Here is a 26,649-nt window from a genome sequence, read left to right on the forward strand (position 1 = left end):
TTACATGACACAGCAGTATATTTATTTCTATTTAAAGGAAATTATTTTATTACATATCTTCTTGATATACATTTAAAACCAAGATATTCACTGATATAAATAAATATATATAGATCCATCTTAATATTACAAAAGAATAAGAATATTACAATGGGGTGATAAACATATCACATCAGAAGTACAGAATCTTTTCATATGCAGAGGTTATGGAAGCACTAATGACCAGTCAAAAAGCCCCCTCCCTAAAATTTTTTCACTAGAGAAAACAAGAAAATATTTCCCTGAGAGCAAAACTAGCTTATCCTTCTTAAAAGCACGAACTACTGCTGACTCAGATCCCCGTTCAAAGGGAGATTAGAGTCTCACAACAGTGTAATGCAGCCATGAGATTAATCTTTAACCGTATCCTCTTCCTTTGCCACCAAGTCAGAAGGCTCAACATTCTTCATTTTTTATCTACCTATCTATGTATCTATCTATCTAGCTATCTGTCTATCTATCTATCAACCTGTCTGTCTGTCTATCATCTATCTCTCTATCACCTATCATCTATCTATCTGCCTGTCTGTCTATCTATCTATCATCTATCTCTCTATCACCTATCATCTATCTATCATTTACCTTACCATGTCTGTTTGTTGAGATGGAGTCTCAGGTGTCACAGACTGGCCTGAACCTTACCAGGTAACGGAGAATGACCTTGAGGTTCTGATTCCCGGGCTTCACCTCACAAGTACTGGGAGGAAGGAAGCTCGGGATGCACTCGTGTTAGGCAAGCATGTCAGCTTCACCGAGTGAGCTGCTTTCCCATCCCATCACTGGTTTGTTAGCATGTTCTTCCTTTACAACATCTTGCCCACTCATTTTCATGAAAAGTAGAAATGAAAACCCCTTCAGGTCAAAGGTCAAATTAGAATGTTCTATTTCTGTGGCAGTTTTGTTTAGAAGAAAGAAAAATTAGTTTGGGGTCTTTGTTCTACTTTTGAAATCTAATTAATATTTTTAGCTTCCTATTTTCATTGTAAGCTAGAATAACATGATACATCTAGCAAAAGAAATCATGATTTTCTTTACCCCATACCACCAAGCTAAGCATGAAAAATGTCTATACTTTCCCACACTTTTTAGAAAAGAGAGCATTCAATGTAGGGAATTTTCCTGGTTCTGAAATATTTTCAAGAGATTTATTTGCATTGAGAATACCACTTCAGACAAATCCCTTTCTTCTTGCTTTGTTAACATTCCTCACACACCTTAAAGACAATTTTAGCAAAATAGGCAACATCTATAAAATTTATTGTATCCATTCCTCTTGTACATTCTAGCAAACTAGAAGTATTCTCAGTGGTTGCATTACATTTCTTCTTAACTCTTCTTTGGCTAAGTCAACTAGCCAATGAGTAATAGCATCGCATGCAAAACTGTCAAGGTTATTAAACATGTATGCCCTGAAAGTTAAAGAAAAAAATTAAAATCAAAATTATTTTATTTACTGATGATAAACATTAGCTTTTTTGGGTGCTATGGGATAAAACACTAGAAGAACTGGCTGATTAAGAGCTCAGAACAAATGTAACATTAGTAAGTAAAAGCATTTGGAAGACTCCACTAACTTCAGTACTCCAGTAATTATGGAAACAAAGTACAACAGCTTTCCATTTCTTAGCACCCAAACTAGAGACACTGAAGATTAAGAGTCAACGAAAGACCACCAAACAACTGCATGTATAGTTGCAAAGATTAAGATACTTGGAAACATACTCAAACACATTTACATTAAACTATTTTCAAATAAAGAATTAAAAATGCCTTTTACAATCCATAAATATAGCTATGAAAATATATCTTAACATGAATGTTTCGGGGACACTGGAAAGTCTAATAGTCACCAAGCAAATAGAAAAACACATACAAAATAAGCCAACCCATTTATGGTGAAAACTGCCATAACAAACCATTTTTACTAAGCCCCATGTATCATCGCTCCCCCTCCTAAATATTTGTGGTTATGGTGTTTCAATAATTGTAAACAGTGAGTACAAACAAGACAAAATGATCATTTAGGAATTAATGCAGGATACGAGGTAGGAGGGCAAGGTAAAGGAGAAGCTTAAACCCATATGAGAATCTACTATTTTATAGAGGCTTCCTAAAATACATATACATAAAAACTGAGCTTAAATGAACTTACCCTATACTAGGGCATAAGAGGCTATCAAACAAAAAGCCCAGTGCAAGGTATGGGTTCAATCTGTTGTTAAGCTGGGTCCCATAGACTAACCCCAAAAATATAGTCTATTGTTAATTACTCTTGGTTACACTCCAGAACTTGATGGTTAAGACCTTGTTGCTGAAAACACCATATAGTTGACCACCTCCTTGATACCTACTAACTTTTATAGCACCTGAAGATGCTAGGAATGCTATTCCTGGAGAAGTCATCAACAATCTTACCCAGCTGTGAACCCTGTGAGCCAGCACAAGAACGAGCCCAGCAAGATGTGCCCATTGGAACAATGCTGCCATGAATGCTGCGGGGACAACTACTTACTGGATTTAAGGCCTTTCCCTGAGTAGTACTCATGCCTGGTACTGTTAACCAGCCCAAGTGCCCATGGGTGAGTGCGTCATAGGTCCTAGGGGAAAACCTTCTTCTACTATTCTGCTAACTGAGCACAGTATTAAACTGCCCCCTAAATGCCTATTTTTATACTCATAGATCAGTAAAATTCTCGGCCCTCTTTTGAGGTGGTTCTTTTTGCAGTAGATGGTGATTAATACTGACTCACAACTGGTTAAAGTGCAGATGAGAAGGGGAAAAAACAGTTATCTTTATCACAGCCCTTCCTCTAAGGCCACATATCAGCTTAGAAGATGAGGTTGTAAGATTGTAAGAGCCAGGGGGTAGTGGAGAAAGCTTGTGAAGCTGTGTTCTCTAATTACGACAGCACTGTTACACATAGGGACTCACAGTAGCCATTCACAAGACCTGCACAAAGCCAAGCCAGTGAGAACTCCAGTATGGACTGGGGAGGGTCTCCCTGAGAAACTCCTGGCAACTGGCAGAGGAAGAGTCACCGCTCTCATAGGCCCACACACAGATGGGCAGCACTGAGGGACTCCGTGGGTTCCTAAGAGTCCAGGAAACGTGGAAGGAAAGTGGTGGTATGGGCCTGAGAGGAGCTGGAGGGGAGGGAGGAGGGACATTTATCAAAATATACTCCTGGGCTAAAGAGATGGCTCAGTGATGGAGAGCATTGCCTGTTCTTCCAGATGACTGGGGTTCAATTCCCAGCACCCTATACACAGCAGCCCACAGCTGCCTGTGACTAGAGTTCCAGGGAATCTGCTGGCTCCTACGGTCCATAGGGACATTGCATGAAGGTGATGCACCTACATGCAGGCAGGTAGGACATTTATACATATAAAACAGATAACTAAGCCTTTACAAAACATACTCCTTTGTAAAATTCTCAATAAACTTTTAAAAAATAAATAACAATGCATATCACAGGAACAGGAAAATCATTCATTCATTCAACAAATAATAAGTTCAACAAACAACTCCAGCAATAATTGAAACTTCAGATCTATCTGCAGAAACTATAAGCCAACTGTCCTGATAGATATTTTGAGCTTTTTAAAAATATATTTATATTTATTTTACATATATTAGTATCCTATCTGCATGTATACCTGCATGCCAGAAGAGAACATCAGATCCCAATATAGATGGTTGGTGGGAACTGAACTCGGGATCTCTGGAAGAGCAGACAGTGCTCTTAACCTCTGAGCCACCTCTCCAGCCCCCCCCCACCCAATAGACATTTTGTAAGACACAGAAATGTGGTATTATTAAACCATCCATACCTTTCATAATTAATTAATCAGAATTTCAAAGGTATAGTGTCACACTTAACTTATGAACCTGGCAGTGGGTTAATGTGTTCATGTAAGTATTATAAGCATGGGACAGTAAAGACCAAAACACTAATGATGATGTGACTTTAATTTCAATTAAATAAAGCCAAGAATCTGCTTCTACTGCCTAAACACAAACTTACTCTACAAAAAACACTTCTAGGAAGCTAGATGAGCCTTCTGATGGACACAAGATGTCTGGAGGGAGCTATATAATCCCCTCATTCCTTAACTGCATTAAACAAGGCACTCATAAAGTCAGAGCTTCCCCTCCACAGCTTATATTTCTGAAATAAAGAAAGTGGATTCGTTGGTTACTTTACTGGTTTGCTTTTAATATTCGGGTACTTTTGTTTTCTTTTGTTCTGTTGTGACTGGCCCTTACTCTGCAGCCTAGGCTGGTCCCAAATCACGATTCTGTTCCCTCAGGCACCCTAGTGTCAAGATTACAATTACCAGTTTATCACCACACCTGACCGTGTAGATGACTGCTTCAGTGAGCATGTAAAAGGCACCATTTCTGGGGGCTTGCATAAATTCCTCTCTGGTCCAGAAACTGGGTAAGGAGCTTTAGTGCGGAACATCAGAAGACAATTTAGCACAAGCACTCCCTAAATGTTTCAGCATTTCCAGCCTATTAGAAACATGGCGGCAAATGACTCCGAAGTGTGCATAGACACTGCGGAAACCCGGAGTGCCTCACAGCACCAAGGTAAGCTGCTCCCCTCTGCAGAGGGGTGGTCTGTGATTAGATTAACTGGCAACAATAAAAGAAAGAAAGAAAGAAAGAAAGAAAGGAAGGAAGGAAGGAAGGAAGGAAGGAAGGAAGGAAGAAAGAAAGCTGTGACAAGTGCATGTAGGACGCAGAGGGTGGAGTTATTCTTTTCAGAGTGTTTTGGTTGACGTATCTGCACCAGTTTTACTTATCCTATGATCATTTGTACTATATGCTCTGAATCACATTCTCAAATGTTCTGTGAAAGTTATGTCTTACTGCATTTGCTATTGCAGAACCCGGAATATTTAACAGGTTTTACACAAATTCCTGTAAAAACTATTTACCTTGCTCAGCTCACCCAATGATTAGATTTTTTTTAAACAAAAGAATGAACACTTTAGCGGTTTAAATAATATTCATGTACTTTATATACACTATTTTTGAAGAATAAAAGATACCGCTTCTTCAAAAGCAGCCATGCTGATGGGCATGGTGGCACAAACCTGTAATCCCAGCACTCAGGGAGGCAGAGGCAGGTGGATCGCTGAGGTCAAGACTAGCCTGGTCTACAGAATGAGTCCAGGACAGACAAGGCCACACAAAGAAATCCTGTCTCAAACAAACAAATAAACACAGCCATCTCCTGCTATCTGCTAAGGAATGGGGAGACTGGTTCCAGGACACCTTGATGGATTCTAAACTCTACAGTATCTAAGTTCTTTCTATGAAACTGTATAGTAATCACAGACAAATCAGAAACTACTTCAATGAAGTGTGGACAGTATGCAGCTTGCTCAGCAGGCAGACAACTAGCGTCTTCTCCAGAAGACCTGGGTTTAATTCCCAGCAAAGGCAGTTCACAACTATTTACAACTCTAGTCCTAGGGAATCTGATGCCCTCTTCTGGTCTGTGGACACTGCACACACTCAGGGTACAGACATACATGAAGGCAAAAAACACACACATGTAAAACAAAAGAAAGAAGTACACATACTTAAAACACTGTTGCTAGTTTAACAAAGGGAAAAAAAAGGCCTATAGAGGGTAAAAAAAAATCTGAGTTAACCATTAAAATGGACAAACTCTCTTTACAGGTGACATCTGAGCCTCACTCAAAGCCCATCAGGTAGTTTGGTCTTTTACCATCTTAAAGAAGTCGAACTACTCCAAGCCACAGCCTGCAAACATGATACTTAGGATTCAAGCAGGCAGCCAGAATTCAGAACTGGCCTGGTTGGCTTAGCTTCATGTCCATATAAGATGTGGAAAACTGCTTAACTCGATTTAGAGCTATTAAGAGCCAGCTTTTCCTGGATTTATTTGCTTCTCTACAATATTACCATATATTAAATTCAATAAAAAAGAATAAATCACTCATATATCGTGAAGAGGAACTTTGACCTTAATATCATTTTTCCTTGAAATATGGTTTACTATCCTTAAATGGGCATGGGGGAGGCTATCCCTTTATAATAGTAACTACAGAGGGAATGAGACAGCATTCTAAAACATCCTAAAAGGGGAATAAAGCTGAGTGATTTACTAACACAATATTAAAATCTTTTTTAAAGATTTATTCCTTTATTTATTATGTATACAGTGTTCTGCCTGCATGTACACCTGCACTCCAGAAGAGGGCTCCATCATCTTAGATGGTTGTGGCCAGCCAACTCAGAGAAGCATAACTCTCAAGTTACAAACAAGACCTTTGGACTCCAATGTGACTGTCCAGGATCTCAAATTCACTTGGTAATCCAAAAAAAAAAAAAAAAAAAAAAAAAAAAAAAAAAAAAACGAAACGAAACTCAAAGGTGAGTAACTACCAATTTAAGACTTACATAACTTAGGATAAAGGAAAGCATGCATACAATTACGTATTAAATTATAGTAATAAGTCACATGTCCCTAAACATAACATTGAAGAAATTCAAGGGAAATCATGTAACTTTAGAAAATGCCACTCTTCTACATAAGGCATATCTCAGTAAGATTCTGGATGCATCTCTGCAAAGATTTTCTATCTCAGTTGATCACCTTCAATAAACAAGCCCAGTGCTCAGCCAAGAGGAAGTGCTTGTCAACAGTTACTACACTTCATTGGATGATACTGGTTTTTGCAGGTGAGAAAATTGAGTCCCAAGAAATAATTGAAATTGATGCTATTTTTGTTTATTCTTGTTGTACATTGCCACAACAATAAACCCTTACTTTTAACCCAAGGTTCAGGCTTGGGTTATTGAGCCAATTTCAATGGCTCATAACATTTTGCATTAAAACATGACATGGGCTGGAGAGACAGCTCGGCAATTGAGAGCGTGCGCTACTCTCGTAGAGTGGCTGAGTTCAGTCTCCAGCATCCACAAGTGGCTCACTACAGCTCCCGGGAGATCCAACGCCTCTGCACTCGTGTGCACAAACCCACACTCATAATAATTATACACATACACACATGATTTTTAAACTATTTAAAATATGTGTGATTATTCAAAAAATTGTATTATCAGATGAGTTATTGATTAATATATAAACTATCATTTTCATGGCTAAAAACTCAAGTCAGACATGTTTCTGCCAGCTGATGTTCCTTAAATGCTACCTGTTAGATCCTCTGAAGAAATGTGGGCTGGCCTTATCTTTTAAAGATGTCTCACTTGCGTATCTATCAACGTGAAATGTGAACCACCATGAAAACCGAGACAGCAGTGGCCAGGCTGAGTTCTTTCTTATAACCATACTTAGCAAAACAGGCCAAAAAGCCTGGAGATGTGTAAAATTATGCTGAAAAGAGACATGTGGCTGGGAAAAGAGCGTGGTAAGAGAAAAACTAAAATTCCAGATTTCTAAATACAGGCTCATAAGGAAAGCTGACTTCTTAACAATGAATAACAGTCAGATAGCTGTGGCCATCCTATAGTAGACTTTAAGTAAGTCATGTGTCAGGACTTCAGATGACAGTGACAATTGTCAAATCAGCATCTTTCATTCAGATACTAATACGAGATTCAAGACTATTGCAGGCACACTTGGTTTCGGCTAAACTGTAGTGCATTCCACATTCAAGATAATGGTAATGAACACACAGGATAATGTGTTTCAATAAATATTTTCTAAATTTCATATTACATCGGTTGATCTCTCAATCTTCATAAGATGTATGAGTGTTACTGTTGGGATCCGTAAGCAGACATCTCTACAATCAGCCCCAAGAGCCCTGAGAAACCAGATATCAGGCATCTGTGAGGCCATCTATGGACCCCACCTGCATATGCTCTGGATCACCTTTTAAGAGAACTCGCACTACCTCTAATCTCTCTCTCCTGACCTGCCCAGAGACAGTCTCTGTGACCCCTTCCCTTAATAATTCCCACGTGGAACCAGTCTTGTGGCGCGACTTGTGAACCTGCCGTGTAACTTTGCTGCACAATCCTAACAGTTACAACACAGGATTTCAGCACTGGGGACTAAGGATGAAGCAACATCAGCAGAAAATCCAGGTACTTTGTCTAAGTCTACCGTCTCTTGTCCTATCAGTAAGATGAGAGTCAATACCTTCAAGTGCCTAGTCACTGACCTCTACTTCCTTCCTGTTTAGCTTTGAAACCCTCGGCAAGTTACTCATCTTTCTCTGTGGGTGTGGCCACAGCCAGGCAAACAATGCTCCAGAAGGTGAGCCCACAAGCATCTGCACATTGAACTCTGAGAATCAGTAAATAAATTTAAAAAGAGAGAGAGCATCAGGTTGGGAAGGGATGATAGGCATGCTAGGAGAGAGGGGAGATGACTGGAGGGAAAACTGGGAGTGGGTATAAATCAGAATCCACTGCGCGCAGGTATGAAAAGCTCAGAAAAATAAATGAAAATATTATAAGAAAAATATTTCAGCTTAAAAAAAGAGTGTGTATGCTGCTCTCCAGTACTGTTGAAAAGTTAAAAAAATAATAATACATGTAACAACTTTAAATATAGCAGCACTTGCTACACAGTAACAATAAACATACAAAAATTACCTGAATAAAAAAATGGTGCTTATTCTTCAATGCAGCCAGAGGGAGTGATAATATTTGTACAAATCTATCTCAGAAAACGAATGGTGACTGCAAACTGTGACTTCCTCCTGTCTTATACATTCATTTCTTATTACTAGGCTAGGATTGTTCATATCCTTTATCACATAGGAGCTTATGGAGAATCTGTCTCATAGAGAAAACAGGGACCCAGAGACATTAACTTGATTGCTGAGTAAAATATTTACTAAATTAAAACTCCACACTGAAACCAAAGTTTGACTAATTCCTAAGCACAAGTTGTTGCTTTTTTTCTTTTTCTCTAGATGACACTGATCTTAAAAACCTTTAGACTATGTTGACCTCATACTGCCAAAAAGGAGCTCCAAGAGGGCAAAAAGATTACTTTCATATATGTAAAGAGTACAGGCATATAGAAAACATAAACTGATTAATCACTCCACATGAAAAAATGCTTAAACAGATTCTTGGCAGAAGGAAGACTAAAGTGAAGAGGGGGTGGGGACTGACCTACACAGAGCAGCGTGAGAACCATTAAGTCCAAGACAGTGGCATTTGTAATGCAAATCAAGAAGGCCTGATAGTGTCTACAGTCTTAGAGGAATTAAATGGGAAAACTGCAAAGGTCTAGAACCATACAATCGACAAAAGAGAGAACAATGGGGGCTGAATGAGAACAAAGTATAATATATATATAATAATAAATATATATATATATATATTATACACACATATATGCATAAAAATTCCACAAGGACACTTACTTCTTTGTGTATTCACTAAAGAGTTAAATTAAAACACTCCCAGCTGTCTATAAAGAAAAATACAATGAACAAATAAACATTTTCCCTACAATGCAGGTCTCATCTTTGAAGTGAGATAACAACAAATTTAAGAAATAACACTTTTACCATATGTCTGGCTATGAAAAAGCTGTCAGAACATAGAAATTTCAATAAACCCTAAAGAAAGTTTCCTGGAAAGGAGTATACAAATGTGAAGAGCTTCAGAAGTAAACAAGAAAAAAGGGGTGAATTCATCAGAAGAGCCTATGTCGGACAAGCTTGTGTCTGGACAAGGCCTGAACTACAAAAATTTAAAATACTAAGTTACAAGTATCTCAACTCTCCACTAAATACCACTGAGTAAGTTAACAGGAACTCAGGCATCAAAATCACCATATTGCAAATATTGAATCAGGAGATTTTTTTCATTAGCTTAGAATATATTTATTTCTATTTAAAATATAAGATTAACAAAAGCAATTCCACCTGCTGGGGTATTTCTAGGTAAATCTTTAGCTTAAACATAAACTAAGTATGACAAATACTAGTAAAAGTAACAACAGAAACTAAATATCCAAAGTTTCAGATTCGTGTCCCTTAGTTAATACATTCATGTATGAAACCGGCGAGGTCACCGATATGTACATAATTTTTAAATAAACATCTTTTCATGAGGGGTATTTTCAATTGCACATTACTTTGGTATGCTACTTTGCTATTTTACTACTTAACAGTTTCTCTTAACATTTTGTTCAGGGGTTTGTTGACTTTATTAATAAGTAACAGTAAATAATAATGTAATATAATATAAATGACAGTAAGTAATAATGTACAAAGAAAAATACTGACCAAATATGAGAAAGAATTGCAACACTATGTTTTTAGCTTCACTGATATATTAGCATCAAGAGAATATATTTTAAGAAACCTTTGCTTAAATCTGTTACTAGAGATGGACGAAAGAGATGACCAAAGGTGGGACCCTTGGTCACATTTGTTCCTGTAAGAGATCTAAAAATGGTCAGAGAATTGGTTACTCTTAAAGTTCTTTGGATAACAACTGTATTGACAATTGTTTTTTTGCTTCTTCTGTCCCTAAGACGACATATTGATACAGCGGGCACTCAATGCTACCTGACTGATTGGCCAAATGACCCGAAGCCGCCCTAAGATCACCTTAGAGCAAGAACACTGCTGAGAATATAAAGGCGCATACTGGGTGCCTAACGGGGTCCACGAAACAACCCGATCAAAAGCATTTGCCCATCTGCCCTGAGGTGCCCATAAACACTGCATTTTGATAGTTTTCCTAAGACAGTTAAAAGATAATATTCTTTTCCAGAAATATGGACTATGCTTCCCACAGTGATGGCAATTTCTTTTAACTCCCTGTGAGTCAAACTTACCATATATAAGATGGTCACCACCTAAAAAATAAAGGGAGTGGGGACAGAATTATAAAACTAATCATTTTAAACTTTTCACCACTTTGTTAACAACTAAATACATACATATATACTAATCAACTGTATATAAGACCTCAAAACCAACGCAACTTTCACAAGTAAAAAAGCTAATTTGTATATATATTATATATAATATATATTCAGATATATCTATTTGAACACAATTATATATTATTTACTTCAGCAGCATCAACACTAATATTTGAATCTGCTGGACAGTGTTACCAATGTTGACATAGGCCATGACAGTTCTAGAACACCAAAGCAAACATTATATATAGTTATATGACTTGATATGACAAGAAATAACTTTGAAAAGCCTAAATAGAAAACAAATGATATATTCTACAATCAAAAACTATCAAACCAAGAACGAAAGCACAGGCCTGTAATCCCAGCACTTGGGAAGCTGAGGCAGTGGGTTATCAAGAGGTCAAGGTCAGCCTGGACTACATAATGAGTCCATAACTGGACTACATATCTCAAAAACAAAAACTACCAGAAACTGAAGTCCCTTTCCACAGATCCTAACAGAATGCGAAATTACCTTATCAGCATATTATTTGTCCTACTGTACAGTGGAAGTCAAAGCAGGACTGTAGAACACTGTAGTCACAATTAGCTGGAGACTGCTGACCTGCGTTTCCATCATAAAGCACCAGACCCACAGACAGGAAACCTTAACTCAACAAAACCAACTGACCTGAGGTCGATTTTTCATTGACTTTAGATGTTCTTGTTGGACGCTGCACTGTTGTCTTGGTAGCAGGTACATAAGGCGTTGCTGTAAGACGAGCAGAAGTGAACCTTTGTGTGACAATCTGGACACCCTTGGTCACTGACAAGTGTGAGATGGGGTGCCTTTGTGTTGCTGGCAGACTCTGGGTAAATGAAGGTTTTGCTGTGGCAAATCTCTGGGTTGTTTGTGTAGTCTGTACGGCAGGGGAGTTAACTGTGGTGGAACTCTGGGTTATTGGTGGGTTTTTTGCAGATACAGTATTTGATAAAGGGGATATCTGAGCTGTCGCTGTTTTTGTGGTTGAACTCTTTGCCGTGATGGATTTCTGTGGAGTTGGTGGAATTTCTGAAGCTTGGACATTTGTTGTATTAGTTTTCTGAGGTGTTGGTGGGTCTTCTGTAGCTGGGACATTTGCTGTATTAGTTTTCTGAGGTGTTGGTGGGATTTCTGTAGCTGGGTCATCTGCTGTGTTGGTTTTCTGAGGTGTTCGTGGGATTTCTGAAGCTGGAACATTTGTTGTATTAGTTTTCTGAGGTGTTCGTGGGATTTCGGTAGCTGGGTCACCGGTTGTGTTGGGTTTCAGAGGTACTGGTGAAATGTCTACACTTGGGTCATCTGCTGTGTTGGGTCTCTGAGGTGTTGGTGGGACTGCTGTAGATGGAATATTTGCTTTGGTAGATTTCTGAGGTGTTGGTGGGGCTGCTGTAGGTGGAACATGAACTGTGGTGGGAGACATTGGTGAGACTCTTGTACCTGTGGTGGGCCTCTTAGACGTTGATAGGACTGTTGTACCTGCAATATGAACTGTTGTTGGTTTCTGAGGTGTTGTTGGTATCGTGGATTTCTCTATAAAGAAAACAATGTTAAGTTAAAAGCAGCTAAGTCTTGCTGACCGAGTAAAGCTTCCCTAGCCATTATTTGTTCAATGAGTCTTTTCTTTCTTTCCCCACAAACACCTAGACAGGGCTTTTAGAAAGCCAGTCCTCATGTCCCTTCCTCTACTGCACCATTTTTATTAGTGCATCTTGCCTGTTCTCAGCAGTGAGTGTACGTCCTACAAATATACCACGTGTTTTGACAATACTTACCAGCCTCCCTCTTTCTGTCCCATTATTCCTATCCATTCCCCCAGGCAGTCTCATTTCTCACAAGACAACTGAAAACCACTATACCAGGTAAAATAAATTAGTCTTTGAAAGATGAATATTGCATGTCTTCTTTCATTAGTGGATCCTGGATTTTATACAGTTACATATAATAACACATGTATGCAAGAGAAGCTACATCATTTTTGCTTTGCTATTAATTATATCCATACGTGACTAACGTAGTCTTATACCAATATAATATTGCAATTCTTAAGCTTTTTTTCTGTGTAAGGAAAAAAGTCAGAATAACATTTTATTATGTGACAAGTCTATTTTCTCTTCAAAATTTTCTTCCTCTATTCACACCAAGACCAAAGAATGTTTTTATATGAAGACAAGTACAGCAGTTACTTTGTCCCTCATCTTTAGCGTAGGTTATTGAGTCTGCAGACTTATTCCTTGCTGGTCGCCTTTGGGGTACTTTACAAAACCCCTTTCAGGCAGCCCTAAGTAACTGCATCAAATCTCTGGCCCTTCTAAGATTTGTTTTTCTCATCGAAAAACTGAGGATGCAAACAGGGCAGGCTAATTAGATCATCACACTTTGTGTGTTCTCTCTGAAACATCAGATTACCCCCTACAGTTGCATAAATGTGTCAATTTTAATACATAAACTGTGTGTGTGTGTGTGTGTGTGTGTGTGTGTGTGTGTGTGTAACAAAAATCCCAGTGCAGACTACATGCCATCATTGTGCAGAATGGTTTAAGCCACACTACACAAGGCCTGTCCATGTGTACCTACCATGATGAATATGCCCACCCATAATGCCCTGCCTACTAGACACTATGTTCTAAGTGTTCAGATGCTATATGTATTTTTTTTTCCTTGTTTAAAAAAAATCTAGGTCACAGGCTACTTATAAGGGACAATTCAAAATACCTGCCAGGCAGTCAAGCAATGCCAGAGTGACTGGAGTAAGTGATGTTACTATAGAGGCTGTTCGTTTTAAGGCCCTCAAACATACACAAAACTTATTCTCTGTCCCACTTAGTTCTTGTTTTAAATCCAAAGGGTTTGCATGCTCCCACTGAGTTTAAATTTCCTGACAGTTTCCTAATTGCCTTTTCATCGCTGATGCCTACTCTAACCCCTCTGTAGCCAGAAAGAATGCTGTGAAGAAAGACACCAAGGGTGGAGGCCAGCAGACGCCAGCGTTGGTAAACGTGACACAGCAAGAGCTGATCAGCTGCCCTAAGCAGCTCAAGGTCCTATGTGGAAACCGGCTTAACTGTTACCACTGTTGCCCAACTCTCCTCTATTCTCATGATTTGTTTCCTTTTTCTCCTTGGGGGGGAAGAGGTCTGTAGAATTCCCCAACTATGACTGTAAATTGACCTTTTTTTCTGTCAATTTCTTTTTGGTACTAATATTAATTTACTAAACAGGAGACCAGAGCAGGTGGCATGCAAAGCAAACACCCTGTGGTGACGTGTCTAAGGGTTCTGTTGACCATGCAACAAAGCCAGGACCTTGTTTGCAGTGTCTCGGTTACACCCAAAAGAATTCAGTTCTTTATACACAAACTCAGAGTGAGCATGAAGCCATATTCGCACTCAGGTTGTGGTTCAGCATCACTCTAGGTAGTATGACAAAGACAGCAAAGCACAGGTGCTAGGACAAAAGGCCTAAGTCACTAATATCTCACCTGGGGCCTCCTCACTCTGATTTCCCAAAGCTATCCTACTCTGCTACAGACAGCCATGCAACCTTTATTTATTTATTTATTTATTGATTGATTGATTTATTGAGGCAGGGTTTCTCTCAGGGTAGCTCTGGCTGTCCTGGAACTCTCTTTGTAGACCATGTTGGCCTCGACTGCTCAGAGACCCGCCTGCCTCTGCCTCCCAACTGCTGGGATAAAGGTGTTAGCCACCACTGCCCAGATTCCATGCATTCTTAATCCTCCTAGGCTTGGTGAGCTAGGCAGCTTGGCTCCTGGCTCAGCTGCTGGCGGCAAGGCAACACCCAGGTGAGTGACTGACCCCGTACTCTAGGTGGTCCTTTACCCCCACGTCCCACTAGAGACAGCAAGAACACGGAAAGTGGCTGAAAACGGGACAAGGTCCACCTGAGGAGCCTGTCCAGGTGTCTGATAAATGTCAGAGAGTTACAAGTCTGTCTCAGAGAATACATGGTGCTGAATCTTGATATATTTTGAGGAAAGACACATTGCTATCTTGTTTGCTTGTTTGTTTGCTTGTTTGTTGAGACAGGGTTTCTCTGTGTAAACCTGGCTGTCCTGGAAATCACTGTGTAGACCAGGCTGGCCTCAAACTCCACCTGCCTCTACATCCCAAGTTGCTGGGACTGAAAGCGTGAGCCACCAGCTCCAAGTTTACACTGTCATCTTTTACCAGGAAATCTTCTCATTCAACTGGTGAGTTAAATAATGCAGGAATTTGTCTTAAAAACTATTTAAACGGTCCAATATGCATAGACCTATTCTAGATGAGACCATGTGTGGTCAAGGAGGAACACAAGATTACCCATGCAGCTCGGTGGAGGGCCGCTCCACTCCCCGTAGTCCTGGTTCACGTTGCAGTAAATGGAGTGCTCCCCAACCAGGAGGAAGCCTTTGGCACATGTGTAAGTGACAACTTGTCTGTAAACATAGGAGTCACTTTCCCCGTGTATTTCTCCATTGCTGATCTTTGGTGGGTCTGGACAAAAAATTTCTTTTAAAAGAATAAAAAATATTTTTAAATGAGGAAAAACCAATGTTGCATTTTTATAAATAAGACTGAAACGTGTTAACAAATGTTTAAGACAATTCAAATCAACCATTTTTCTGAGTTCAGCCACTGTAGTTTGACAATGACAAATGCCTACTACAGAGGTTCTCAACTTCTGGGTCATGGCATATGGTCTACATTTTCACCTCTAGGGGAAGGTGTTTTAGGAGAGACTGACTCACTGAAACCTTAAACAGGACAGAACTTACATACAAGGCGTGTTGTGATGGTTATGCTATAAAGGAGATCCCCTTCTACAGCTGTCCTCATAGCAGCATCAATGGTGTCCACGTGCCCTGGCACCATTGAGTTAACCAAGTAAACACTATAAACACATCTGCACACCAAATTAAGCTGACTCAATGAACATGAGCAGGCATAGACTACTGGCAAATTCATGATAGATTTTAAACGAAGCAAGGACTTGTCCAGTGCAAACAGTCTGTGCAACCAACACATAAGCATTGTTCTATGAGAAGCAATAATAAATAAATAAATGATAGCCGAGCGAGGAACGCCTCCCCGGTCTTAGAATCTATGGTAAGAGACTGGAGGTGTGTGTCAGCACAGTGTGAAGGCTGCCACAGAAGCAAAGGACATTAACCAGCCTGGGAAATCCCCCTGAAAGACTCAGGGGAGTGACTCTTGATGGGGAAAACACAGCCAAGCAGGGAAGGACCTTCTAAACCAATCCAGCTACAGAAAAAACAGTGTTGAGGTATCAAGACCATGAGTTGGGGGCTGGGCGACAGCTTGGGGAGGACAGTACTTGCTGTGCAAGCATTCCCCAAAACATACATTAAAGTGTAGGGCTTGGTGGCGTGCACCTGGGGACATGGGGAGCCAACAGACAGGCAGACCCCCAAGGCTGCCTCACAGCCAGCCTGACTCAAATCAAGCAGCCCACCTCACTTCAGATACTGTCTCCAAAACCCAAAGCTAACAATCCCTGAAGAGTGGCACCTGAAGGCATCTTGGTACCACACAGGCATGTGTGCACAAGTGAACACCACATACACACATCTGTTAACCTCATACACACATGCAGATAAAAAGGAGAGATCACAAGATAGCTCTGCCTGGCGGCTCATGACTATAAGCCCAGAATTTAGGAGGTTGGACAAGATGATTGTTGCCACAAGTTTGAGACTAGCTTGTGCTACAGAGTTAAATCCTGACTCAACAAAAACTTTAAAAAATCTTAAATAAATGGACATAGAATAAAGAATATGGCAGATGCTGGCAGCTTGTGTGCGTACTGGTAAGCAGGAAGGCAAAAGTTAAGCGTTTCTACATGTAACAGAGAGCCAGCATCGGCAGTTTAAGTGCTCAGACATTCCTTGAAGAAGGAAGACACGTCATATCTATGTTTCTGAAGCATCGCCCTGGGCAGACTATGAATGAAATAGCAATGAGGCACAAGGAAAAGGCATTCTCTCTCACCCTGGAATTCTGCCAACTGAGGTTCCTACACAGACACAAGTCACATGCTTTTATTTATTTTTTAATCTAAAAGTCTATGGAAGTAAAATAGTAAAGACGCGTACAGATTAGATGTGAGAAGCTAAAATAGAGGGGTCTGGGGAGGTAATGGCAGAAGCAAAGCACTGATTAAAGGTGAGCAGGTACCATCGTCAGCTGAAATTAATTTTAAAAATAGCCAGGTATGGTGGCATATGCTTGTAACCCCAGCACTTAGGAGGCAGAGGCAGGCGGATCTCTGAGTTCAAGCCTGGTCTACAAAACAGGATAGCCAAGGCTACACAGAGAAATCCTATCTCAAAAAAATAAGCTTAAATAAATAAAATAGACGTGGGCCATCTCTGAACAAAAAAAGAAAGAAAGAAAGAAAGAAAGAAAGAAAGAAAGAAAGAAAGAAAGATAGGAAAAAGCGGGTTCTCAGGACAGTAAGGGTTAATTGAGAGGTCAAGAGCCACCATCACTGGTGTGTAACTAAAGACAACCCCCAAAAGTGCTCATCAAGCCTCCTTAGCCATTCTCCTCTGTAACTGCAGCCACACTAGAGACTAGTACACCCCTACTCACCCACACACCAAGGCCGCTCACTGCTTACAGGTCCTGTCCCGTCCCCTGTGGATTCCCTTCACCCTCAGTGGACTCTGTAAGGGGCTGGTCCCTGGGAGTTTGACATGCTCCAATTGGTGTAAGGGCAACACAAACTGGACTCGGTGGGTTGTTTTTGGTTTTGTTTTTTAAGTAGGGGGGTTATAGGGTGGGGAGGTGAATCTGGGAGGAGTGGGAGATGAGTGTGACCGGGTGTAGTGTATGAAATTCCCAAATTCCCAAATAACTAATGAAAATATAATGTGGGGCAGGAGGGAATGCACCCTTCCACTTTTTGTTTCAGTGACCTCAAAACCAATACAATTTCACCTGGCGATGGAAACAGACACTCACTCCCAGCTGGGATGACAGGGACAGCAGTGACAATACTGCAGCATTCAGGTACAAGGGACTTTCCTCAGAAATGTGGTGGTCAAAGAGCCGCCATTGAGTTCATGTCAGAAATAGTCCCTGTTCCCCTTACTAGGGAAAACCAATTGGTTACTGAGCTACCACGGGCTACATCTGAGCAGGGGTTCTAGGTTATATCCATACATGGTCCTTGGTGGAGTGTCCATCTCATAAAAGACCCCTGTGCCCAGATGTATTTGGTCCTTGTGGAGCTCCTGTCCTCTCCACTAGTATCCATCCTTCATACTAACTCCCCCTTCTTTCATATGATTCCCTGCACTCTGCCGAAGGTTTGGTTATGAGTCTTAGTATCTGCTTTGATACACTGGGAGGAGCAGCCCTGCTAGGCCACAGAGGAGGACTTTGCAGCCAGTCTTCAAGATACCTGATAAAACAGGGTCAGATGACAGGGGAGGAGGTCCTCCCCTATCAGTGGACTTGGAAAGCAGCAGAGAGGAGATGAGGGAGGGAGGGTGGGATTGGGAGGGAATGAAGGAGGATGCTACAGCTGGGATACAAAGTTAATAAAATGTAACTAATAAAAAAAAAAATGTGGTTATCAGCAGCTGCTGCTAGAGAGGTGATCGAGAGCCAAGAAAACAGGGTGTTCACCATAAAGAGTGAAAAGAAAGCAGGACTGCTGCTTAAGTGAAGCACAGACAGGAAGTGGGCCTTGTGCAAAGCTTCCTCACTAGGATACATTCCTAGTGGGCACATTCTGTGAACCAAAGGGCAGCATCTGCTGGAGAAAATACTGGCTTCACACAGGGAAAACCGCCTCCCCGGCTTTAGGCCAGGTTGCCTGTGCCAACAGTGTCCCAGCACGCCCTTTTGCTTCACCTCCTAGTGTCACTGCAGGATCATTTACTCCAAGTGGGAACAGAACCGTGGTACTGAGAAGAAATGATAAAAACTTTTGACTGGTCCTAAGGAGAAAACACAAAGGGTGGCCCAGCAGGGTGGGCACATGATGGATGTGACAGGAGGGAGCTGACAGCAGGCTTTTCATCAGTTGTCCAGTATCACCTGATTGCACACACTGGCCACCAGAATGTCAAGTACTGACTTCGCAACTTTTCTCCTGGTGAACACACACACACACACACACACACACACACACACACACAATAAACTTAGCATTAATTTTGACACTAGGGTTTTAGAAGCCATTTGAGGAAATTATAAGTTAAGTATCCAAAAATCCAAGATGGAAGGAATAAAGTCTACAATTTAAAATGTCTGGGGCTTAGTGGAACAGAGTGGCCTTAGCACACAAGAGGAATCCATGCCCAGGGCTCAAACAAATAAATAAGCTGCATTCATTTTACGGCTCTTAAGTTTTAAAGGGAGCCATGTCTCTAACAGACCTAAAGTTGACTGGATATATTTATTTATGATATTATTTATCATATTTTTCTCCTTAGAAGGGGAAACTCTCAAGCATAATAATGGCTTCTTTATCATACAACCTTATTACTCTAATGATAAAAACATGTCATGCCTTAAAACCATCTAGGTAATTATCTCAACTGATGACTATACTCTAAAAGGAGACACGTATGCAACCCTGGGTCTCAGAGAAAGAACAGTTTTGCAGTAAGAGACCTGTATAAAATGCCTCTCCATGACACTTAACTTTAGAACATGGAGCCAGTCATTCAGACTCCGAGAGAGTTCCTTAATAAGGGGAAGCCCCTGCTTCTCCCACTATTAGAAGGAATGTAGAAGGAATGGTTAGACAGCAAAAGGCCAAGTAGAATGTAAACCAAGGCTGGTTCTTAGTTCTTACTTATTTTATAGGTGAGGATATTACTGCTCAGAGCCAGCTTCAAGAGTCCTCCCATAGCAGATAAATTAAGACGTTTGTCAATGATAGAGACACAGTGAAAAGTGGGGGCACTGCAAATACAGATGTGGACAGTTCTTAAATGAGAAATAATTGATTTCATTGAGCCTTTGGCCCCACAATGAATACTTACTTTTTCCAAAAAAAAAAAAAAAAGGCAACATACCTACACACGTTGGAATGTCGCTGTCCCAGTTAACAGAATCGCCCCAAACAACACAGAAGCTAAAGGTTGAACCAACTAGCTTGTACCTAAAGGAGAAGGAAAAGCTGATATATTCAAAAATACTTAAGTTTTGTCTTTCTAATTCTCCAGAACTTCATTTTAAAAGATTTGCTACACCAGAAGATAGAGATAAAATAACAGTTGACAAGTATCTACATGGAAATTAAAAGAAAAAATTAGTTCACAGAAATGGCAAGACTTTCAAACATGCAAACTGCTTCTCTCACTTGCAGGATGAAAAAAAAAATCAATAAAAAGAATTCTAAAACCATGTGTCTGATGAAGGCTTGTCCTCTAAGTTCTACAAGAACAGGCCTATGGATAAGGGAGTGGTATCTAAGGAGTTCACAGTGCAGCACGGCCCAGAGTTTACACTAATAACCCAATTGAATCCCTGTTTAATAAGAGTGACAACGTGCTACTATTTATTTCTGTTTTAAAATTTGAAATGCATTTTGTTTCATTTAGCTTTTAAGAAAACGTCTTGAGAACTTTAAAGTGTAAGTTGTTTGGAGCAAATCCATCCTTCCTTTTCCAACTCCTCCCCCAGCCTTCTCACACGCACTCTTTTCTTTCCCAAGTCTGTGAGCTCTTGTTGTAAAACCCACTAACCCCACTTAGCACTACCTATTTTTCCGTTATGAATTGGGGGAGGGGGATGTGCTCAACATGGACAGGTAAGGAGAGAGACGCTGATGGCACTTAATTAAAGACTTTCGTTGTAGTACATGAAGAACTAAATAAAAAAAGCCTTAAGATCTTCTGTTAGGAGGGCATTTTCACACTAGACTTTTTTAGCTCATTTGTTTGAACACAGAAAATCTCAGACACAAATTAATATTTAAGTCAGTTTAAAATGGGTTTGACTTTTAATACTTTAAGGATTGTTATTTAAGGATTGCTATATTTCAATTGTTTTTTCACTAATCACATTTAGAGTCACATATGTATTGGAATCTAATAATCTAGAGAAGTTATAAGAAGTTATAAGTTTAAGTATTAAAAATCTTCTTTTCCTGGACCATATTACTAAGTATAACTACAATGAGCTCAAGGAATGGGGTATTTATGCTTTTTAATTCTTTTCAATAGCATATAAAATAGCTTTTATTCTGACATTTACATGCATGAATACTACTGTGCATTGTTCACATTCACCCCCACTCTCATTATGAGGGATGGTTCAGATGCCACCAACCTGTGACCACAGGTCACAGATCTATCAGTATCCACTCAACTCCCAATTTGTTTTGTCCATTAAGTATAGAGTTTTAGTGTGATGAAACTTACCCTGTGTTGCATGAGAATTGTATTTTTGAACCAAATAACAGGCCCTTAGGTATGTTGATGTGACCATTTGACAAGTCTCCAGGATTAGGACATGATTTCTCTAAAAGAGAGTATCAAATTTTCTTTTGTTTTTGGTCAATTATCAGACAAAACAAAACACAAAAGCAAAAAAAACCAAACCCTCTACCTGTACAGAAAGTTAACGGATTAAGACGGTAATCATATATAGGGAAGGAAAGAAGGCTACAGGTAGCATGAGAGCAGAAGGGAAGATGACCTAGGGTCAGGACCAGCAAGAATGTGGTGAGTGGAGAGAGCGAGGAAGACCAAAGTAAAATGACGGGGTGTATGAAAACACCAACAAACACATCATTTTTATTTTAATTTAAGAAATAAAGTATAAATGGGAGAGGCAAGCAGAGAGAAACCTGGGCCGGGAAAGCACGTTCTACTCAAGGGAAAGAACCTGACCTTCATCCCTGGGACTCACATAAAAAAGCTGGGTATGGTAACAAGCTCTTGCCATCCCAGACCTGGGTGAGCAGAGACAGGCAGAGCCCTGGGTTCCACTGGTCACCCAGTCTAGCCTCCATGGGACATCCCAGGCCAATGACAGATTTGTCTAATATTAGACAATACTGTCTAAATTTCAGGTAACCAGAGCTTGAAGAATGACACCCAAGGTTGTCCTTTGACCTTCTACGCACAGGTATAAAAGTGCATGCATACATACACACACTCTGCACACAGAAACATGTACACACATAAACACAAACATACAAATAGTTGTGTGGACCTGGAAAATGTCTTGGTTAATAAAGTGCTTGCTTGCTGTAGGTGTGAAAAAAGAGCGTTTTGGTCACCAGAACCCATGTAAACAGCTGAGCACAGGGACATACACCTATACCCCAGTGACAGCAATATAAGAGACAGACCCTGGAGGCCAGGGGAAGGCAGGAAGAGAAGCATTAGTATGATCTAGGAGATGAAGTTCTAGGTCAAAGGCACCTAAGGAATGACACCCAGGATTACATGTAACCCTCCCAACACATACAACATGGCCATGCATATTCACATCGACTCATTAGCATATTTGTGTATGCATGAAACACACATACAAGTAATAGATATTCATTACATAATAATGTATACCTTGAATTTACGTGATTTTTACTTGCTAACTGCATCTTAGGAAATCAGGAAAAAAATAAAATAAGAATCAGGCACAGAGATACAAATTCATCTTCTGAGCCACTGATGTTTCCAACCCTTCCACATCTTTAATGTTACATTCGTGGTTTGTTGCTGTAAACCAGCAGCATGCTTCAGTGTGTCATTTTAGGGAAAATTAACTAAACGGAAAATCTCTAAGTATTTCTATCGTGTAAATACTCGTTTAGTTAAAAAATAACACTCATGGGAGCTGGAGAGGCAGGGTTAACAGCACTGTGTGCTCTTCCAAAGGACCCGGTTCAATTCCCAGCACCCACATGGCAGCTCACAACTGTCTGCAATGCCAATTCTAAGGAATCTGACACCTTCCCACTAATGCACATGAAACAGAATTAATTTTTTAAAAAATAACAGTCATGATTCTTTGAAGAATCATTGTATATAATGATTCTTTGCATATCAACGATCTTTGAAGAATCATTGTATATATCATTGTATATAATACTCACTTTTACAAATTTCATCAATTTTGGACCATTCTAAATTCGCAAGACAAGTTGACTTTCCTGAGAGTGAAGGAACTCTGAGATATCCTGGCCGGCACTCATACTCCACAACGGTACCAATCGGGAAATAATTCACAGTGATATATATCTTTTTGAGGGATGCAAAAGGAACCATTGTTGGAGCATCACAGCTTTCTGGAAGAATTAACAAAGCAACAAAAAAAAAGAGGAATGTCAATTTATTTTATAGCCTTTGTAATCTGCTAATATCTGGTCATTAAACCACCCCCTTTTCATTTAACAATTTACTCATTTGTTTTGTAAGGATTTTTATTTATATATTCATTTTAAAAATGATCACCGTGGTATCTGCTGTGTATCAAGTGTATTCATGTGTATACATTCATTTTTCTGTTACTAGGTATGACATTTTCACATAAAAATGTCAATTATAATAGGATTTACTGAAAACTTGTACACAGACTTACTCATTTCACCTCACAAGAGCCCGTGGTGACAAGGGTCAGATGAGCCAGCTGTGCACATAAAGTGCGCACCAAGCTGGGAAAATGTGCTCTGAAGAGGCAAGAACGCGCTCAGCAGCCCTGAGGCCCGAGCTTAAAGCCTGGCTCTTTGGCATGAGAGGCACTGGTCTTGTCCACATCATTTATCTTCTGATAGAAGGTTTCCTTTACTCTAAACTGAGAGGAAGGCCCCCACTTACATAACTCGTGGGGTTGCTTGAAAGATTAGATAAAGCAATACAGTGGAAAATTTACAAACTCTAAAAACTATGCTGAAAGCTTATGGGTTTCTTGCCTTTTGTGGGGAGTGACAATATAAATGTAAAAGCCCACTTTTCTTGTGGTTTCAGAATGATTCTGGATTTATTTACTGTAGCTTCCCCCAATTCAGGTCATTCAAAGGCAGGAATCAAGTCTTACTTTTGTCTTTACTTTCATGTAGCCAGTCAGATACTGTATAATGATATTCTGATCCATGATTGGCCACCTAGATAAATGTGGTTCCTGTACGTTTGTAATGAAGCTAAACTATTCCTGTTGCCTAGCAACATTGCAGCCATCCTAATGCAATTCCTCATTAACATGCTTGTCCTGGTGCTGGGATAGCAACCATAGTACATGAAAAGTACAGAAAAAAAGGAAAAAAACAACAAGATACTAAAGATAAGACTTGATTGCTGCCTTTGAATGACCTAAACGGCAGTAGCCACAGTCAATCCAGAATCACAGAATCACAGCGTCCTAGGAGACAGTATTTGGTAATAAGTGTCTATGTTGCCAGCTCAGGTGTTTATGATGCCATAGTTTTTATTTTTGATGTTTTGGAGCAACATAGACACAAATAAAAAGTAAACTAATGTTAGTTTATTTTTAAATTAGCATAGCCTTGGTGTAAAATGTATATAAACCCTATGTAGCCAAGCAGTAATGAGCCTCCACCACTAATGTTACAACTGCCAACAGTATTTAGTAGAGTGAGGTACTGTAGAGGTTTACAGTAAAAGAACAAGCAACAGGCTCCACTATAGAACCCGGGAGGGCAGACACACCAGCTAGGTCTGGGCCCGATACTGTGTTCAGATATTCTAGAATCACCTAAAAACTCTATCTTAAAGCTAACACTGGGCTGTATGTGCCAGATTTTTTTTTTTTTTTTGAAGCAGGATCTCAAAATGTCTCTCAAGAGTTCTATCCATTACTTAACAAAATGAAGTTGAAGACAGATCACCTGGGTGTGTGTCTCAAGGTAATTGCCAAATATATTCACATATAATTTACTCCCTAAACAGTAGCGATCATGTATTTTTCTCTATTAGCCTGAAAATAGAAAGAAAGACTGTTAATGAAGAAGCAGCGTTTGCTTTAGGAAGGACTGCCTTCAATTAGCTAGAGTGAACTGCCAACACATAGCCTCTGGGGTTTAATAACGCTAGAAACTATCAATTAGCAGTCACTCCAAAGAGGTGTAGAGATAACCTAATAATATACACATCCCCATAATATTTCTAAAAAGAGATGAGCTTACGGTTACAGAACGTTTCGAGGTTAGACCAACTGCCATTAAGACAGGTCGCTGTGTTCAACTTGTTTGGAATTTCTTGATAGCCTTTGTTACAGGTATACACCACACTGCTTTTCTCGGGAAAACTGGTTTTTCCCTCCAACGACGGCGTGGCATTAGGAATGTCTGGAGGAAGGCCGCAGTCACCTAGAGAGGGTAGAGCAGAGGTAAAGCAGAGCGTGTGACACAGGCGGAAAGAAAACTCTCTTTGCCCAGACCTCCGGGAAGCAGCAGCGGCTCTTCACTTCCTCTGGTGCTGAACCTGTCCTACAAGAACTTGCACCGTCTAGGCTCTCGTCAACACAAGACAAAACTAACGCCCTCCCCCCAAAGGTTCCCAATGTCCTCAATATCCATGCCAACGCCGCGGCTAGGCGCAAGACAGGTAAGAAAGCCCAGTGCGCCCAGTGCGCCCAGCTCTCCCGGCGCAGGTGCCCAGCCCTCTGGCCCCACCTTAAGAAAGCAGGGCTGGACACTCGCCCTCGACCCTCCCTTTGGCGTTGCCGCGGCCTCCGGCACAGCCCAGCACCCCACCACCACCCGGCCCGCGGGCCACCGGCACCGGGCTGCTGAGCCTCGGGTTGCGGGACCAGCGCCCGGCGAGTATGCGCGCGCCTGGCGGCCGTCGCGCTCGCACCCCGCGCGGCCACTCACCCCGCACAGTCGGGCACAGCAGCAACGGCAGCAGCGGCAGCAGCAGCAGCAGAGGCGGCGGTGGCGGCCGAGTCCCCGGCGCGCGAGCTCGGCTCATGGCCACAAGCAGAAGAGAAGCTGCCCAACTGCGGCTGCCGCTGTTCCGCGCAGCGGTTAATTGAGCGGCCGCGGCAGGGCGGGGCGGGGCTGCCGTCACCCAGGGTGGGGCGGCCCGCGTGCAGAGGGCGTTCCCCCCGGGCGTGGGCGGGCCCGGCAGGCTAATGTCACCCGGGACCCAGCGGTGGGGTGGGCCTGCAGTGAGTTTCCTCGGGCCGGTGGGATGGAGGGTGGGGCTGTGCCTTCTCCAGCAGGGCCTTTCGCTCCCCTGGGGTGGGTGTGCCAGCACTGTGGAATAGCAGAAAGCTACTCGCACTCCAACACTCTGGTCTACTGAGTCTGGCAAGGCGAGGAATAGGCGCGGTGGAATTCCTGGGGAAACACCCAGACCTCTGTGACTTCAGCTGGAAGATGTCAGATGGGAGGGTGGCAACCGGTGACTGGCCGTGTGATCCCCTAGGTCTCAGCATGTGTCAGAACGGAAAGTAGGATAGGATCCAAGAAAACAAGTGTAGGCTAAAAAGGGAGCCGAGGCCAGCCTGCCAGAACCCTGTCTCCAAACCACACATTGAGTTCTTGGGCTTTTTGTCAGACCTTGTCCTGGTGAGAAGTCGCCTTCTTAGCGCTGGCTCTCGTTATGTACCAAGAACAGTACTTGAATCCTACTTTGGGGTTATTTTAGTCCTGCCATGAAATGAAATTCAGAAATTAGTAGTAGTCCCTAAAAGAAAGATTTGTTTCGTGCTGTGAAGAGAAGGAAGG

The 26,649-nt window shown here is 41.1% G+C and overlaps 1 protein-coding gene across 2 annotated transcripts; it reads right to left on the minus strand.

Annotated features, from left to right (window-relative positions):
* On the minus strand, positions 1-25,977 carry Cd55 (CD55 molecule (Cromer blood group)). 2 transcript variants are annotated; one of them, XM_021640118.2, is made up of 10 exons: positions 25,792-25,977; positions 25,102-25,284; positions 23,056-23,247; positions 21,374-21,473; positions 20,024-20,109; positions 15,291-15,479; positions 12,409-12,501; positions 11,620-11,700; positions 10,857-10,877; positions 1-1,448 (listed from the first exon to the last, which is right to left on the minus strand). In XM_021640118.2, exons 1-10 carry the CDS (start codon positions 25,886-25,888, stop codon positions 1,390-1,392), a joined length of 1,101 nt encoding a protein of 366 aa, XP_021495793.1. In that variant the 5' UTR covers positions 25,889-25,977; the 3' UTR covers positions 1-1,389. The 2 variants fall into 2 exon arrangements, with proteins under 2 accessions (XP_021495793.1, XP_021495794.1); XM_021640119.2 differs by having other exon boundaries at positions 12,448-12,501; positions 25,792-25,976.
* Positions 25,978-26,649: the final 672 nt, after the last annotated feature.

This window comes from Meriones unguiculatus, chromosome 18, assembly GCF_030254825.1.
Source record: "Meriones unguiculatus strain TT.TT164.6M chromosome 18, Bangor_MerUng_6.1, whole genome shotgun sequence".
In the NCBI taxonomy this organism is placed as follows: Eukaryota; Metazoa; Chordata; class Mammalia; order Rodentia; family Muridae; genus Meriones; species Meriones unguiculatus.

What these genes read in the sequence shown, in the direction of transcription:
- Cd55 (XM_021640118.2), bottom strand. Translation starts at nt 25,888, where the DNA reads ATGAGCCGAGCTCGCGCGCCGGGGACTCGGCCGCCACCGCCGCCTCTG. An exon ending in GCTGTGCCCGACTGTGCGGG is followed by an intron (nt 25,285 to 25,791) that starts GTGAGTGGCCGC and finishes TACCCTCTCTAG; the next exon opens with GTGACTGCGGCCTTCCTCCA. An exon ending in GTCTAAGAGGCCCACCACAG is followed by an intron (nt 11,701 to 12,408) that starts GTACAAGAGTCT and finishes CTCGTCTTACAG; the next exon opens with CAACGCCTTATGTACCTGCT.